Below are 17,215 nucleotides of genomic sequence, written 5' to 3' on the forward strand. Positions count from 1 at the left end.
AATATAAAATAATGGAGTCTTTTCAGCAGTGGGCAAAAATTTTATAGGACAGCATTTCTCCCCTCCCCCTCAAGAAAGAAAACTATTCTATTATGGTCTTAAAATTAACTTATGTTTGACTTGCTTTTGATTACTATTTAAAAAAATTAACTCTGTCCTCTAAGTGGTCGATTGGATAGTAGTCCCCCTTAGCCACACAACTCCTGCCAACTATAAAACTCTTCTTTGTATTTTCAAATAGGTCATGAGTTGCAATACTATTATTCATTATTATTCAACCCCTGAAATAAGTGAATGGTTGTGTGCAACTCTAGATTTATAAGAAAATTTATATGAATTTTAGGAAAACTATGTAGGCCACAGTGTTATCCAATAGAGCTGAACTGTCCAACATAGTAGCCACAAGCCACATGTAGCAATTTAAATTTAAATTAATTCAAATTAAGTAAAATTAAAAAGTCAGTTCCTCCGTCACACGAGCACATTTCAAGTGCTCGGTAACCACATGAGGCTAGTGGCTCCTATATTGGACAATGCACATACAGGAGGTTTCCATCATTGCAGAAAGTTCTCTTGGACAGCACTGCTACACAGAGCAAGGGGAATTTTAACATGCCATTGTTGGGTGATGCTTATCCCCAGCTAAGTCTTCCGCCCAGTTGTTTTTGGAGCAAAGGTTCAGACTGGCTCTCCTCTCTTTGCTTTAAAAGTCCTTGGCAAAAATAATTATTAATATGGTGCCCAAAGAAGTTTACCAGGACTTTTATTTCTTTGCTTTGGTATACACCCAAACCAGTGTCGCCTACCGAAGAAAAAAATCTTACTCTCCAAAGTGAATTTTGGTCAGCTGTTTTTGAATTTAGTTTCCTTCCTACCCCCAATCCCTGCAAAGAAACCATTAATTATACCTCTTTTTCAGTTCTTCCCTAAAGTCTTCTTAACTGGAATGCTGCTTTGGCCTATGTGACATTGCTCTGTCTGGGGCTGAACCTTTCGTTGCCCAAGTACAGGCCTTTTACCCTAGGGCACAGGGTTGCTCCATCACCAGACACATGCTGTATTTCTCCCAGTGCCACAAAATCAGACTTGGGCCTAAAATAGCCAAAGTGGTGACTAAGATTCATTTGGACAGGGCCAAGCTGTCACAGCAGAAAGGGGTCATGTGAATTTACCACATCCCTTTGCAGGGATATTTAAAGTCTCAAGACCCACCAAACAACCTAGAATTAGGAACATCAGCAGTTGCTGAGTTTTTCAGCTTCTGCTATGGCTGTGTTCCTTTGAGTGATTCAGCCAACCTGGTTAAAGCATGTTACACCTACCCTCCTCAGGGAACTAATTCTCCTCATGCTGCCTCTCCTGTAAGCTTCCAGAACAGAGATTACAACTTCCCTGGCTTCCAGAGCCCACCACACAACTTATTTTTACAAATGAACAGCTAGGCACCCGTCCTTCTATCCAGGCTCTGTTTTTCAGCTTCTGAAATGGTGGGCAGCAACTAGATTTTTATGACTCCCTTTGAAAGTGACTAAAAAGGAAGTTCTCAGAAAGCAGGAGAAAATTACTTTTGTTACTTAGTCAGCAGTAGGAAATTTTTATTGTCGGTGACAAGAAGAAAGAGAAGGAGTACAGTATTATGGGAAAGAGTGGGCTCTGGGTCTACGTTGCCTGGGGCGAGTCCTGGCTCTGACACAAGCTTTGTAACCTTGAACAAGCTTAGATTCTCTGTGCCTCTCAACTTCCTTATCTATAAAATGGGGATAATGATAAGAGCTAACTCATAGGGTTGGAAGGTTTTAATGAATGAATATCACAGCAATTAGAATACTACCTGGTAGTCATAAGTGCTCCATAGAGATTATTTGCTATTAACATTATTATTTTTTTTGTTTTATTATGATTTTAATGTTAATACCTTTGATTTGGTACTCTATTTGTAAATAACTGTAATTCCTCAGTGGACACTCCATACCATTTTAGCTTTTTTTCAGTCATTGACATTAACATTTTGAGGGGTTTTTTAAAGGCTATTTAATAATGTATAGAACATGAAAACTTGCACTGGATAATCTCTATTTCTGTATTTCTTCCAAAGTAACTATGCTGAGACTTTTCTCACCATCTCGATCATTTTCCTTCACAGTATCTAGAAAGGGACGATCTTATGATATAACACTCATTTCTCTTCCATTCTCCTCTAGTATCATGCCCATTATGTGATATACATTTTTTTAGAGCACTGGCTCTCCAAGTGCAATTCCCCAGACCAACAACATTACCATCACTTGGGAACTTAATAAAAATACAAACACTCAGCTCTAATGCAGTCAGGCAAGAAAACAAAATAAAAGGCATCCAGATTGGAAAGAAAGTAAAGTTCTCTTTGTTTACATGATGACATGATCCTGTATGTAGAAAATCCTAAGGAATATTCAAAAAAGCTATTAGAAATAACACATTTAGCAAGGTCACAGGATACAAGGTCAATATATAAAATTGAATTGTATTTCTATATATGAGCAATGAGCAATCTTAAAATTAAACAATTCCATTCACAATAGTATCAAAAAGAATGAGCTACTTAAGAATAAATTTAACAAAAGAAGTATAAGACTTGTAAACTAACATTGCTGAGAGAAATTAAAGAGGATCTAACTAAATGGACAGATATTTAATGTCCGTGAATTGGAAGACCCAATATTATTAAGATAACAGTTCTTTCCAAATCAAGCTGTAGATTCAGCACAATCCCTATCAAAGTTTTAGCAGAAATAGTCAAACTGATCCCAAAATGTATATGGAAATGCAAAGGACCTAGAATAGCCAAAACAATCTGTAAGCAAGAACAAAGTTGGAAGACTCATAGTTTTCAATTTCAACACTTAACACTTACTATAAAGCTACAGTCATCAGGACACTGTGGTACCAGTATGGTATGAGGATAGGCATGTAGATTGTGGAGCAGAATTAAGAGTTCAGGAATAAACCCTTATATATGTGGTCAGTTGATTTTCAACAAAAGTTGCCAAGGCAATTCAATGGGGAAGGTGAAGTCTTTTCAACAACTGGTGCTGGGCCAATTTGATATCCACATACAATAAAAGACATAAAAGGCTACCTATTGGATGATACTGTTTATCTGTAATATCCAGAATAGATATTTATATCTGTAAATCCTTAGAGAGAAAAAACAAATTGGTCATTTCCTGGCACTGGGTAGTGACTGCTTAATGGGTATAGGGAAGTGGCGGGGGGCAGATAAAGATGTTTTAGAACTAGACAGAAGTGGTGGCCACATAGCATTGTGAATCTGCTAAATATCACTGAATTGTACACTTTAAAATGGTGACTTTTATGTTATGTGGATTTCACATGAACCACCTTTTTTATGCCATGTGACAAAATATTCCTAAATACTGGCTTTCACTCTGACACACTTGAGAGATATGGCACATTCCCATAGTAACAGTAACTGCACCACTCAGCTCACCCAAGACACTACCCCTCCCTCCCTGAGCCCCAGGCATCCAGGAGGTTAGAGGGCTGTGTCTTTATAGGAAAAGCCCCTTAGGTGGTTGTGATATGTCCACTTTATTGAGAGTTACTACTCTAAAGAACAAACTGTAATGGTTCTAGAAAAATTCATCATATGTACTTATGAGTATAATTCAATTAACCAGTTGTTGGACATAGAAATCGCTTCCAGTTTTTCATGGCCATAAATACTGTTGCATTGGCTATTTTCATTAATAAATCTTTGTACAGTTTTGATTATATTTTTAGGGTAAGTTCTCTGCTACTGAAATTGATGGCATCAAAATTTATTCTGTACTTAAGTTTTTTTTTAAGATTTTATTGGGGAATTGGGGGAGGGAACAGTGTTGAGGAATTGGGGAAGGGGAACATTTTTTTTCAGGACTCATCAGGTCCAAGTCAAGTTGTTGTTCTTCAATCTTAGTTGTGGAGGGTGCAAGCTCAGCTCCAAGTCCATCGCTGCTTTCAATCTAGCTGTTGGGGCAGGGGCGCAGCCCACCATCCCATGCAGGAATAAAACAGGCAACCTTGTTGTTAGAGCATGCACTCTAACCAGCTGAGCCATCCTGCTGCCCATGTGTTGTGTTCAATCTTAGTTGCGGCGAGGAGGGGGCAGCCTACCATCCCATATAGGGGTCGAACCAGCAACCTTGTTGTTAACAGCACGCGCTCTCACCAGCTGAGCCATCCAGCGTCCCGTTGGCAGCTCAGCTCGGGCGCAGTTCACCGGCCCATGTGGGAATCAAACCGGCGACCCTGTTGCTCAGAACTCGCACTTCAACCAACTGAGCCACCCTGCCGGCCCCTGTACTTAAGATTTTTGATCTCTGTAAATAACTTGCCCTCCACAAGGTTTTTACCCAAACAGGGATTTTTGGTAGTAAATTTATTGTTTTTACAGTTGAAACTTTTTCTCATTTGGAAAGTTTTGTAAAACTAGTCTATGCCAAAATATAACACATTATTCATTTTACTTTGCTGAAATTTCAAGATGATTGCTTATTATTGGTCATACTACTATCAATACTAAACAATCAGAAATGTTTCTTTTCATATTTGTACTTGCATTTTGGCATTTAATCTCTTCAACAGGCTGCAGGAGACAACAGATCCCTAATGAAAAAATTATTTGGATAACTAGAAAGCATTAACATCATTTTCAGACTGTGTTTCAAACTGTACATTAAAAAAAGTTTATGGAACCCTGCATGTGATCTGAATTATTATCACACACTTCTTTTTATTCTCCTTTATTTCATTATTTTATTTTTACATCTGCAAATGACAATGGAAAATTTCTTTTCCCCATTTTGGTTACCAGACATTTCAGATGTTGGGGGATTTTTTTCCACCGTTTTATTTCATACTAGGCACTAGAATTTTAACACTTCATTCTTTAGAAATCTTCTAGAAACAATGCTTGCTTTAATATACTACATAGGCCTGAACAAGGGACTAGATATGAAGATCATATATTCTCAAACTGAATATTAGGATGCATGGGGCCGACTGTGCAATCTAGGCTGTCTAGAAAATCTGTGCTCTGTGTGTCTCTTAAGGAGGCACACACACCTGTACTCTAACCCTGGCTATAATCTACTTGAAGGAGTTGCTGAGCAAGGACAGGGTGGAAAGGTGTGGAAAGGACTAGGGGGGTGTCTGTGAGTGTCTGAGCATGTCTACCTAGGGAAGAGGCTCAGGAGGGAATCTGTTCCAGAAATCATCCCCTTTGATTCATGAGTTATTTCTACATGTAGAGAGTAGATTTCCCTACAGTGAAGTATATTGAGGAAATTCTGTATAAATAGAAGCAAGATTCTGTATTCGGGTACCTTTATTGCAATCAGTTCAGGACATGGTGAGTTGAATCCATGTGATTCAATTTAGGGGATAAAATCATTTGTTCCTTGTATATACAGAAAGTGAGGGAGATTTCTACAGTTTTCCTTTATTGATTTTGCAAATTGCAAAAGAATAGCCTGCACACTTCTCTGACTTACTGATTGGTTTCTTGGATTCCTGAGCTTTGCAGAACTAGAAAAAGTTTGTTTAGGAATGCTGTTTTTCAGTACTTTATAGAGCCGCACTATCCAAAGCAGTAGCCACTAGCCATATGTAACTACTTGCATTTTAATTTTAATTTATTAATATTAAATACAGTTTTGAATTTGTTTTCTCAGTTGCAGTAGCCACATGTCAAGTGCTCAGTACCACATGTGGCTTATGACCACTGTGTTGGATTGCACAGGTATAGAACATTCTTCTCACTGCAGAAAGTTCTGTTGTACAGTATTGCCATCTGGGGTCTTGGCACCTCCGAGAGCAATAGTGACACCTATGCAGCACCTTTTTAGAGGTCAACTAGTAAGCTCTAATAGCTGCCTTTTGGCATTCGTCCCATTTCAATTAATTCAATGAAAACTAACTTAAGAGTTTCTCAAGGACCTTTGTGCCCTCATGAAAGCCAGCATTTATATACAGTCCTTTTGTGTCATGAGGGTTTGTGTAGATGCAGTAGGTTAGCATAGCAGTTGTAGGCTCCAGCTACTCAGAGCAGTAAATCTAGTATCTAAAAGGCATCTTTGATTCTAAAAACTGAAAACTATTATTCTGATATGAACAGTTGCATAAATAATAATTAAAGTGATTTTGATCCTCCTACACTGATTTTACAAAGCAGTTCTATTAATTTGATTCCAAAACGTAGAATTTATTACTTCCTCAGTTAGGCAGTGTGGCTTCTAAAGACCATCTTTATAAAGTACTTTTTCACAGACCAAAAGGATTCCTAAGATATCTATGCCATGCAATTGCTCTTAAATATTGCCATATCTACTATGCTTATAAGTCTCATTTTTAGTTTTCTTCAGAGAAGATAGCACAGCCTCCTTTATTAGTATATCCTGACTTAATGTTATAAAATTCCAGGTGTTAGACCTGTGTTTAGGTTATGCTTGAGCATCATATCTGTATAGGCTCTGTATAGGCTATGCTGACTATGATAACTTCATAGTTACAGCCAAATCATAACTTTGGCTGTAATTATATGGACAGAGATTGAAAGTTCTGATTGAATCAATGATCTCATTATCTAGGACTTAATTCTTAAAAGTAATCAACCCAAATCCTTTAACATTTCTACCTTGAAGTGATTTTCTAGTCTTTTGGTTATCTTTGTTCAGCCTCACCCTTTCCAAGTTCAAGGCTTTGAGTTCAGTGTTCTGCATCCTAATAAGGTGACCCTCTCTTGTATTTTATGTCACACTCATATTTGTATGTCCCTGTGATGGGCTCCCCTCTCCCCCCCCCCAGTATATTATACTATGACTATGTGTTACCTTGCCATTTGGGTACAAAGCCAGTTATTCTATATCTTATGTTTGTGTATTTTGTATTTAAACTTGTTAAAATGTACCTGCCCTTGTGCCTATCAAACTTCATGGTGCTTGTTTCTGAGCTCAGTTAGGGGCACCAAAAAGAGAGTATATATTGGTTTTTTTGCGGTTGTCTTCAAGTCAGTTATACCTGTGTTCAACTCTTGCGTTCCTCACTTACTAATGTTGTTGCCTTCTTAAGTGCATTTAGTAGTTTAACATAGCAGAAATCTGAGCTAACCCTTTTCTTGTTTTCTACGTCCTTAAATGAGACACAGAATCATCTAGCTGAGAGCATTCCATTTTGATGTTTGACATATGAACTATAATTATGATTAAGTTAAAAAGTAATTACTTGTAGATCTCTTTTTCTTTGAGTTTAGAATCTGCCTTCTCCTTTCTAGGTTAATTGGCTTAGAAAATTGCATCTTTAATATTAGCTATCTTAACAGCTTGTGAATAGCCTCCTTAACTCAAAATTGATATGTTTTACTCTCAAAACATACTAAAGTATACCTACTAATTTAGATAGAAAACTTCTTTATCAAGGATTTAATAAAGTAGGAAGTTTGAAGAACTACTTGTATGAGATCTGAGCTCCTTAATAACAATAGTGTAGTACAGGGTTTAGCAAACTACTGCCTGGAAACCAAATCTAGCCCACCACCCTATTTTTATATATAAAGTTTTATTGGAACACAGCATGAACATTCACGTACATATTGTCTATGGCTGCTTCACACTACAATGGCAGAGTTGAGTCATTGCCTTCAAGCCTAAAATATGTACTGTCTGGCCCTTTACAGGAAAAGATGGTTGACCGCTGGAATAGTAAAAACCCTTTAACTGGGGAGAGTAGTTAGAGGACCTCAGTTCTGCCTGCTCCTGATTCTATCTCAAAGTTGGCAGCAACCTTAACAGGTTGCTAAGCCTCTCTGAACCTGAATGAGTCTCATCAACAGAATGAGTCTCTTAGAATGAATCATCTCTAAAGTTGACGCTCAAATTCTAATAAAATTCTCTAAATCCATGAAGTATTTTGGAACCATTTTGCTGTTTTACCTAATAGCTTTGTGTTGAAAATTCAAACCACATGCAGTCACTGAGTTTAGAGAACTAAATAAACAAAACTGCTAGCCATAAGACAGATAAATTAGGAACTTGCTACTATTATTTCAAAAGAATTTACCTCTCAGGGCTCTTTTAAATAGTAGTATAAATATTTCCTAGTAGTATAAATATTTCTAGATCTTTCATTACAGTAATAGCTAGAACAGGCCTTGAGATGTAAAACTGCCATATATCAGAGGGAAAGAGGGGATGGGGGAGGTTGAAGAGGGCAAAGGGGGTCAAATATATGATGACAGAAGGAAACTAAACTTTGGGTGATGAGCATACAATGCAATATACAGATGATATATTATAATATTATACACTTGAAACTTATATAATCTTGTTAATCAATGTCACCCCAATAAATTTAATTTTAAAAAGAAACTCAATTGAATCTTCATTTGGAAATAAAAAATATAGCATCTCTAAAATTTTAATTTCAGTGTGTGGGAAACATTTGATTTGATTTGTAAAAATTCCATTCCCACCCAGGTTTTAGGGAACAATGTATAATATGTAAAGTGAAATAAGCTTCTACTGTAGAAAGAAGAACTCAGCATTCAGTACTATTTTTTTATCATGGTAGCTGACCATAAAATTCCACATAAGAACCTCTCCTGTATTAACCCTTTTTGAGAATATAAAAAGTTGCCTGGCATGTTATCATCAAGATCACTTTGCTTTTTGCTCTTTCCTTTCTGCAGTTTGTCTCTGTTTCAATTTCTATTTATAGAAAGAAACCCTAACATGACCCCCCCCCCAAAAAATGAATCTTGTGGAAATGTATTTCTATTAATGTTTTCATGTATTTAATAAATGCCTACACACATGAAAGATTTATGTTTCTTTTCAAAAAAAATCCAAGAGTTCAATATTTAAAATTTATACTTAAGACTACTTCAGTGAACTGATACTTTAGACTACCTAAATGAGTGTTTCTTCCTAGACCAACAAAAGGCTGTGCTCATGTTATATTAGTAGGGTTAGTAATGATTTGCATTTACAAAATGTTTTACAGTTTGCAAAGTATTTTCATATACATATTGACTTTTGACAGCCCTAAGTTATGTCAGTTTTAATATCCTCACTTTACAAAGGGGAAAACCCCACGAGGTTAAATGATTGACTCAAGTAGCATCATGCAGCTGGAAAGTGGCAGAGCCAAGGAACACACCCAGATATTCTGACCTACACCTAACACTCGCAGAATTAAACACTTTTACACAATAACTATTAGCGTTCTTCTTGTTACTGAACCAGTAAATCCCAACCTTTTTCTACTCAACAGTCCTAAGGGGTGTCACGCACTCAATATGACAGTGATTCTCAACTAGGAATCAGGGGAGGCTATGCCTGTGCTAAAAGAGTCACGTTAGTTGATTCTGCTGTGTGGCCTGATTGAGAAATACTGTATAAGAATAACACATAGTCATTGTTAACAAAAACAATGGGGGGGGGTTAAAAAGGGAAATGACTCATATTTTTACTTCCTAGAGATAATTAATACTAACCACAGTTTGATGTATATGTGCAGTCTTTTATATCTATATTAACTTTTTTTTCAAAAATTAGACCATACTGTAGATTGTTTTAAAATCTTTTTTATGTAGTTCATCACAAGCCTCTTTCCATTTCATTAGACAGCCTTCTGCATCATCATTTTATAGAGACTGCAGAATATTCCATTGTGTGGTACGTGTTTGAGTTCAAAATGTAAATGGTTTCATATACATTTGCAACCTCCAACAGTATTATTCTGGCATATGCATACATGATTGATTTGAAGGAATCCAAAGTTATTTAAAAGCTACTCCTTTTCTAGCTGTCATCTCCTATGTATTTGACTGTTAAATAATCATTTGTTAACTTTTTGTATTTATGTATTTGTTTTAATATTTCTTCATCTCTTTACTTTAGGGTGCAGTACTAGCAGCTGTGTCAAGTCACAAATTCAACTCATTTTATGGGGATCCCCCTGAAGAGTTGCCAGATTTCTCCGAAGACCCTACCTCCTCAGGTAACTGGATCATTCATTCACCATGTGAATCATCTGGTATCTACATCCTTTCTCCTCCATTTTGAATAGACCTTTTTCTGTGACTCTAGTCAACGCCTCCAAGGGGTGGTAAGGAAGTTTGTCAGCAACCAAATCCCGTCCACATGTGTCTGGTTCCTTTTAATTTTAATACCAAAGTTGCTCTCCCCTGCTGCTCCAAAACCAACATTTCACTTTTTTATTTTTACCTCAGAAATACTTCTTCCCTTTTTCCCACTTCATCCAGTTCAACATTGTAGTCGATTTTTTTGGATCTTTCTGATTACCTTCTGCCTCAACAAGAAGTTCTGATGTAAGATTTTCCCCACATCAACCATAGCAGAGCAGACTTTGGGACAACACTGCTTTTAATTGAATCTTTCCGTGTAAATCTTATGAGTTATCTCTTGAAACATTTACAAGTTCTCTTTTTATAAAGTCTATAATACATGTATACAAGCGTTCAAGGGAAAACATAGAAGAGTTACCTATATTGATTAAATGAATGTAGGTATTCCTGAAAAAACCCACCAGTGTTCACAAAATTATATTATAAAATGCTCAGATTTTCATCAGGTATTATTCACTAAAAATCCATAGGATCCATATATATGTATATGTAAATGCATGTATGTGTGTTACAGCTTTTTTAATGTATGTATTCCTTTATTAATTTAATTCCTGCATCATTTGTCCTCTGCCCTCCATTTTTCTTCTTTTATTAGAGCCCCCTCAGTATTTGCCATGTGGTTGACATGATGCTGTTGATTTGATTTTTGTACTCTTGGACTGGCTCATTCAATATTTATAGATTACCATTGGAATCCAGGCCCAGGCCCTTCCTAAAGCATGAGTTGTTTGTCCTTCACAATTAGCAATATAGAAAGAATGGATGTGCTAATGCTTCTTTCCTGTCGGTACCATGAGCATTTGTCAGTATTTATGCTTCTTCCTTCCTCTGTTTATACACGTATGTGCGCGTACACCTTCACATACACATGCACATATACAGAGAGAGTTTCTTACCAATTGGCCTGTGTTTATACCTTGTGCAAAATAACAGGATTAAGTTTTCCATTCCAGCAGCTATATAGTTCCTCATTCTGACCTTTACCAATTGGGATGTGACTCTTCCTCTTTTGAGTGAGGTGATTTCCAAAAACATTCAGAAATGGGAATCTTAGAGAAGAGACTCTGAGGATACCTCACTGTTTTCCTCTTGTTCTGACTTGGTAATCACCCCATGCCCTTACCACACGGAAGGCAAGACCACAGTTGTATTTATAGGTATGTTCCCCAGTGCTCCCTATTGTTTCGTGTCTTCCCTCCTGGTCATTTTGTTCCCTTCACCTGTAGCTTTTTGTTGTTGTTTTTAGCTAGGAACCTCTCTCTTCTCTCCTCATACTCAGATTACACTTGATGCTATCTAGGGACAGTGGTCCCAGTAATGGTTTTATGTTGTGCTGGGACTACATGATATAGTTGCATATTTGGAATATGTTTTAATATCATTTTCACTTTTAGAAATGGGCTTACAGAGCAGTATGGTCCTTGCAATAGCTTCACAGACCTGATCTGTAATGTTGCCCCTTAATATGTGCCTCTGCCTGGGAAGAGTTTAATGAGCTCTTAAGTGTTCCTTTCTGTGAAAAGTTGGGTTTTTCTTTTAGGGAAAGGAACTGTCTATAGTTATAGACATGCTTATTTTCTATTTAATACATTTTTATTGCCCAGTTTTTTCTGGGTTTTTTTTTAGTATAACTTCTAAATGATATGGCTGAAATAGTTTCTGATAACAGTACTTGCTTTTTAAACAAAAAAGTAAGAAATTTCTTACACTGGCTTACAGATAGCCTGAAAGCCCTCAAATTTGTGGTTCACAATTTCGCATTTCTTCTTCCCCTTCTTGAAGTCACACCCTATTTTTTTGTCTTTTAAAAAAATTTCTGGATCTTAATGATTTTGTAAGCAGCCTATATTTTCATTTGCTATGCTAAAGGTCTGTCTCTAAAATATTTTTAAATAGCACTGTCCCACTGCTACAAATAAAATATAGAAGAATTATTAGGCAGTGTATGTGTCTGATCACCTACCCTAAATAAAGAGGAAGTTTTTATATACTCAGAAGTCAAAGACGAAAGAAAATTTTGAATAAAATTCTAATATTTCCCTAACTTTCACATAGCTATCAGGAATTATTTGTATGTTCCTAAAATTAATTTTTAATTCCTAAGCCATTTAAAGGAAGACATTATAATATTTTATCAGCATAATTTATCAAATAGCTATCTGCCAGCAAGTTTCCTGTTCTGCAACCAACAGTAATGGTTGTATGGTTGGTTGCAAAAAGGCCTATTATGTATTTTATCTGGATTCACATAAGAACTTTATATTTTCATAAATTAACACATCTGTTTTTTTAATTTTTAATATTTTCATTAAATTTCAAACCTAAAGTCTTCTCTGTTTAATTCTAATCTTTAAATTCTGCATCATTTATTTTAAGTTCCCTACATTATCCTTGTCACTGTCTTCCTTTTGAAATTTGCATGGGTTTATTTTACAGTACAAAACACAAAGCACTTTTCATTATTACCCAAAAGTTCTTCCAAGCCCATGGCAAAAACAGAAAAATGATCATAGAGCATGTGCTTGTAGGGAGGGGGTGAGAGGGTATGGAAGGAGAGTTAGTTAGAGAGAGAACAGTATAAGGTCACCAACTACCCTTTTTTGAGATGGACTGTCTGTTTTTCATCTTTATATAATGCCTTTTCTATTCTCTCTATGAAATGATAATAAGTGGTAGGTAGTTAGATATTTTTAATGACCGTCTTTGACAAAACTAAAAGCTGACAATCCTATTTTGGTCCCCCCAAAATTCTATTTAAAATCACAATTTAAAAATGAATTTAAAACAAACCAGCTTCCTAATTTGTCATCTAAAGAAGAGTCTAACATGTTTAGGTATGCTGTTTACATTCTAAAACAATTTTTATATATGAGATTTTTTGCTTCTTTTGGATTTGATGCTTTTTATTTTATTTTTATTAAATTTATTGGGGTGACAATGGTTAATAAAATGACATAAGTTTCAAGTATACATTTCTATAATACATCATCTATCACATATGCATATCACATTGTGTGCTCACCACCCAGAGTCAGTTCTCCTTTCATCACCATATATTTGATTATTGCAATTAGTCTGTTATACATTCACTACAATTTGTTGAGTTTAATCTTATAATAAACAGTATATTGATGCTCTGTTACTTAATAATCCAAAGTAGAAATATTCTGTTCTCACATTTCAAATCAAAGAAGTCAGAATCAGAACCCAATGTTTTGACGACTGAAATCCTAAACAGTCCCAGTGAATGTGCTCATGGAACACAGGGGTCACTTTGGGCTCAGCTGGGGACCACGCTTCCTGGGCTCATCTACTGGGCCCAACTGTGGCTTGATAACCTGCTTGCTCTAAAATCATACTGTTTGTTGTTTGTCCATATGCTGCCTTCCTCCTAGGACTTCTAGCAGCAGAAAGTAGGTATCCCTTTGTTTTCCTCTAAGGTTTAATCTTTTATGCAGAAGTGTTTGGCTTTGCATGGTTTATAATCAGCTTGACTTTTTCCTTGGCTGTTTGTGTTTAGATGTTTAATTGTGAATTTTAACACTGCCTGATCATAAACTAAAAACTTAGATATGTTGATTTCCTGAAGCATTGTTATATAAATAATATTAACTTCTCACTTCTTTCATAAGAGGAAAAAGAGGCAGTGTTAAAATTTTAACTGTACTTAATATTATTTCACATCTGAATTTCAAGCACAAATACATTAATTCTGGGGAAAGGGTAACATTTTATTTTGTAGTTTGCTTTCAAGAAAACTTTCAGGGTAAGTGAATTTTCCTTTAACAATTACATAATCTATAAGCAGTTTTTATTACTCTCTGTTACTATTTTCAATTTTTTAATATGGAGCTATGAAATAAACTCCTGAATTCATGTCTCTTAAGTTTTACCATCAGAAATTAATTGATAAACAATAATGTAATGGCTAGATTTATATTACAAAGGGATGTAATTTGAATATGTGAGACTATAAAGTAAAAAGTATATTAGAAATTACACACACGTGCACAAATGAATACAAGCAAAACTAAGGCAATCTTACTCAGTATTCTCCAATGTCGGTGTTCTGGTTGTGGTATTATACTGTAGTTTTGTCAAATGTTACCAGTGGGGAAACTGAACACAGTATTCAAGGGATATAATCTCTGTATTATTTCCACAACTGCATATGAATCTATAATTATCTCAATAATAATTTTGATTAAAACAAAAGAATAAACTTTACCTTAACATCGTGCTTACTGGAGAAAAAGCATATAAGAGACAAAGATAAAGTAGAAAATCTGGAAGCTAATAATTGAATTCAATGTCACATTTTGTTGCTTTAATTACTTGTAGCTCAAATTGCAACCCATTTAATACAGTCATGCATGGATTAACAATGGGGATACGTTCTGAGAAATGTATCATTAGGCAATTTCATTGTTGTGCTAACATCATAGTTGCACCTACACAAACCTAGGTGATATAGCCGACTACTATAATAGTATGTGCTATACTTTTATGTGACTGGCAGCACAGTAAGTTTGTTTACACCAGCATCACTACAAACACGTGAGTAATGCGTTGCACTATGACATTATGACAGCTATGACGTCACTAGGCAATAGGAATATTTCAGCTCCATTATAATCTTATGGGACTACCATTGTATATATGGTCCGTCATTGACCAATACGTTAAGTAGCATACGACTGTATAAAAATCTCACAGTATATTAGTTATCTGCTGCTATGCAATGAATAACTGCAAAGCAGCATTTCTCATATCAGTTTCCATGGGTCAGGAATCTGGGCATGGCTGAGCTGAGTGCCTCTGGCTCAAGATCTTATGAGATTGTTAGTCAAGCCTTCGTCCAGAGCTGCGATCTCATGTGAAGGGCCAACTGCAGGGGGAGTCCCCTTCCACGCGCACTCACATGGCTGTTGACAGGCTTCAGATCCTCACTGGCTGTTGGACCTCTCCATAGGACTGGTCACAACACAGAAGCTTGCATCCCTCAGCATGCATGACCAGAGAAGGATGGCAAAAGTAAGAGAAAGAGGGCCCAAGACAGAAGCCACAGTCTATAACTGCATCTCAAAAGTGACATCGTACCCCTTCTGCCCTATTCTGTTCATTACAAGTGAGTTAGTAAGTCCAGCCCACACTCCAGGGAAGGGATTGATTATACAAGGGCGTGGATACCAGGAGGCAGGGATCTTGAGGGCCATCTTAGAGGCTGCCTACCACATACAAATTAATGACTGTTGAAGTGTAAGGCTCTTCCCATATGTAACTGCTTTTGTTCCTCCAGATTTAGCACCCCTGTCCTTTAAAAAAACAAAATCAACAGACCTATCATGTCATTTGGGAATGAAAGCATCTTGGAAGTAGCAGGTAGTGCTTTTCCTTAGTTGTAAAGCTTTCTTTGAATAGGCATTAACAACCAGCAGAATGTTATTTCAAGTATTTTCACAAATTTATGCCCAATAATGTTATTGTTTGGAAACATAGACTATTTTAACAAGCATAACAGTATTAGAATTATAGCATCTGTACTCTGACAGAATATATTTATGGAGTTTACTTCTTTTAACTAATAAATTTTTAGGTATCTGTACTATACTCTATACATAAAGAATCTAAAGCATTTATCACCATGTGTAAGTTTTCATAACCCCAATTAGATATAGCACAGCTGCTTAAATCCAAAATGCAATTTCCATTATAGGATTGCTTATAACTTGATTGATAACCAGAATTTGCTTTTTACAGTGGGAATAAAAGGTGTTGTCCAGGGGGTAGGGGAATAGGAAAGAGATTGATTGCAAAGAAATACGAGGGAGCTCTTTTTGAAGTAATGAAAATGTACTTAAATTGGGGAATTTTAACTTAATAAATTATACCTTTGTAAGCAGACTTTTTTAATGCTATTGTGATTGCAAAGAGGGGGCTTTGATTGAGTGGGTGATATGAATGTGTGTGTAGAGATTCAGTGTTGTATAAATAGGATTGCAAATATGGTAGGAAAGAGGTTACTAATAACCCTTCAGAAGAAGCTAGACTAGATTCAGATGCTGAATTTGCTCAGTGATATTAGCTTTTATAACTATACATATAATTTTTTATATCTTTATTACTTTATTACTGAAATAACTGCATACATAGGTGTGCAGTATATACATTTATCAAAACTCATTGAATGGTACACTTAAGATTTGTATATTTCACTCTACGTAAATTTTACCTGAGAGAGAGAAATATTAAAATCCATGCTAAAGTGTTTAGAGGTGAAGTGTACTGATGTTGCAAATGTCACAAACTGTTAACAATTGTAGAATCTAGGTGGTGAGTACAATTTTTTTCAACTTTATATGTGTAAAATTTTTCATAGTAAAACATAGAGGGAAATAGTTTTAAGATAGACCCACCCTACTTTGAGAACTTTTTTGTTTAAACATTCTACTATTTATTTTTCTTTCCTTCTTTCAGGTTATTTTTACTCAGTCAACTTTTTATGAGATTTTTTCACTCTTGAAATGAAATTCTTCTTGACTCAATGTTTTTATTGACCTTAAAAGCATATTCCTCGTCAAAGAAATAGACTCAGGAACAGTTTTAAAACATTTGACAGATTTATGCCTTTTTTGATTATTATTTCATAATAGCAGCAGACAGCTTTTGAGAAACTTGTTAGATTCTTAGAAAAAGTGGAAATTTTCAAAGTTAAAATGTTTGATTATCAACCTAATTTTTAGATACAAACTTATTACCAAATGAATCATGCAAAAATTAAAGTACTATTGTGAAGGGAAGGCTTGATTGCTTTCTAATAAATTTATCATTGTGAAAGTTTGGACCAAGGTCTAAGAAAATAAACCTTATATGGTAAACAAAATTGAGATTAAAGAGAGACTAGAAATTAGCTATCATCACATTGCCAAATGCAAATTATTCAGCTGCCTTGCTGAGGGTGAAACATGATTTCAGGAGGTGCCAGTCTAGAGTGGATTGTTAGAGACCTAGGTGCTAGGACTCACTCTT

At 35.8% G+C, this 17,215-nt stretch overlaps 1 protein-coding gene across 14 annotated transcripts in view; it reads left to right on the forward strand.

Moving 5' to 3' along the window:
• Nucleotides 1-17,215, forward strand: part of CASK (calcium/calmodulin dependent serine protein kinase) — a 415,968-nt gene that overhangs the window by 309,007 nt on the left and 89,746 nt on the right. For 10 of the 14 annotated variants that reach the window (XM_019649798.1, XM_019649806.1, XM_019649845.1 and 7 more), the window contains 2 exons: nucleotides 9,939-10,038; nucleotides 13,582-13,599. In XM_019649798.1, coding sequence (XP_019505343.1) covers nucleotides 9,939-10,038; nucleotides 13,582-13,599 — 118 coding nt within the window. The remainder of the gene's footprint in view (nucleotides 1-9,938; nucleotides 10,039-13,581; nucleotides 13,600-17,215) is intronic. The other 4 variants (XM_019649819.1, XM_019649838.1, XM_019649879.1 and 1 more) reach the window with 1 other exon arrangement.

Source organism: Hipposideros armiger, unplaced genomic scaffold (assembly GCF_001890085.2).
Source record: "Hipposideros armiger isolate ML-2016 unplaced genomic scaffold, ASM189008v1 scaffold_7, whole genome shotgun sequence".
Classification (NCBI taxonomy): domain Eukaryota; kingdom Metazoa; phylum Chordata; class Mammalia; order Chiroptera; family Hipposideridae; genus Hipposideros; species Hipposideros armiger.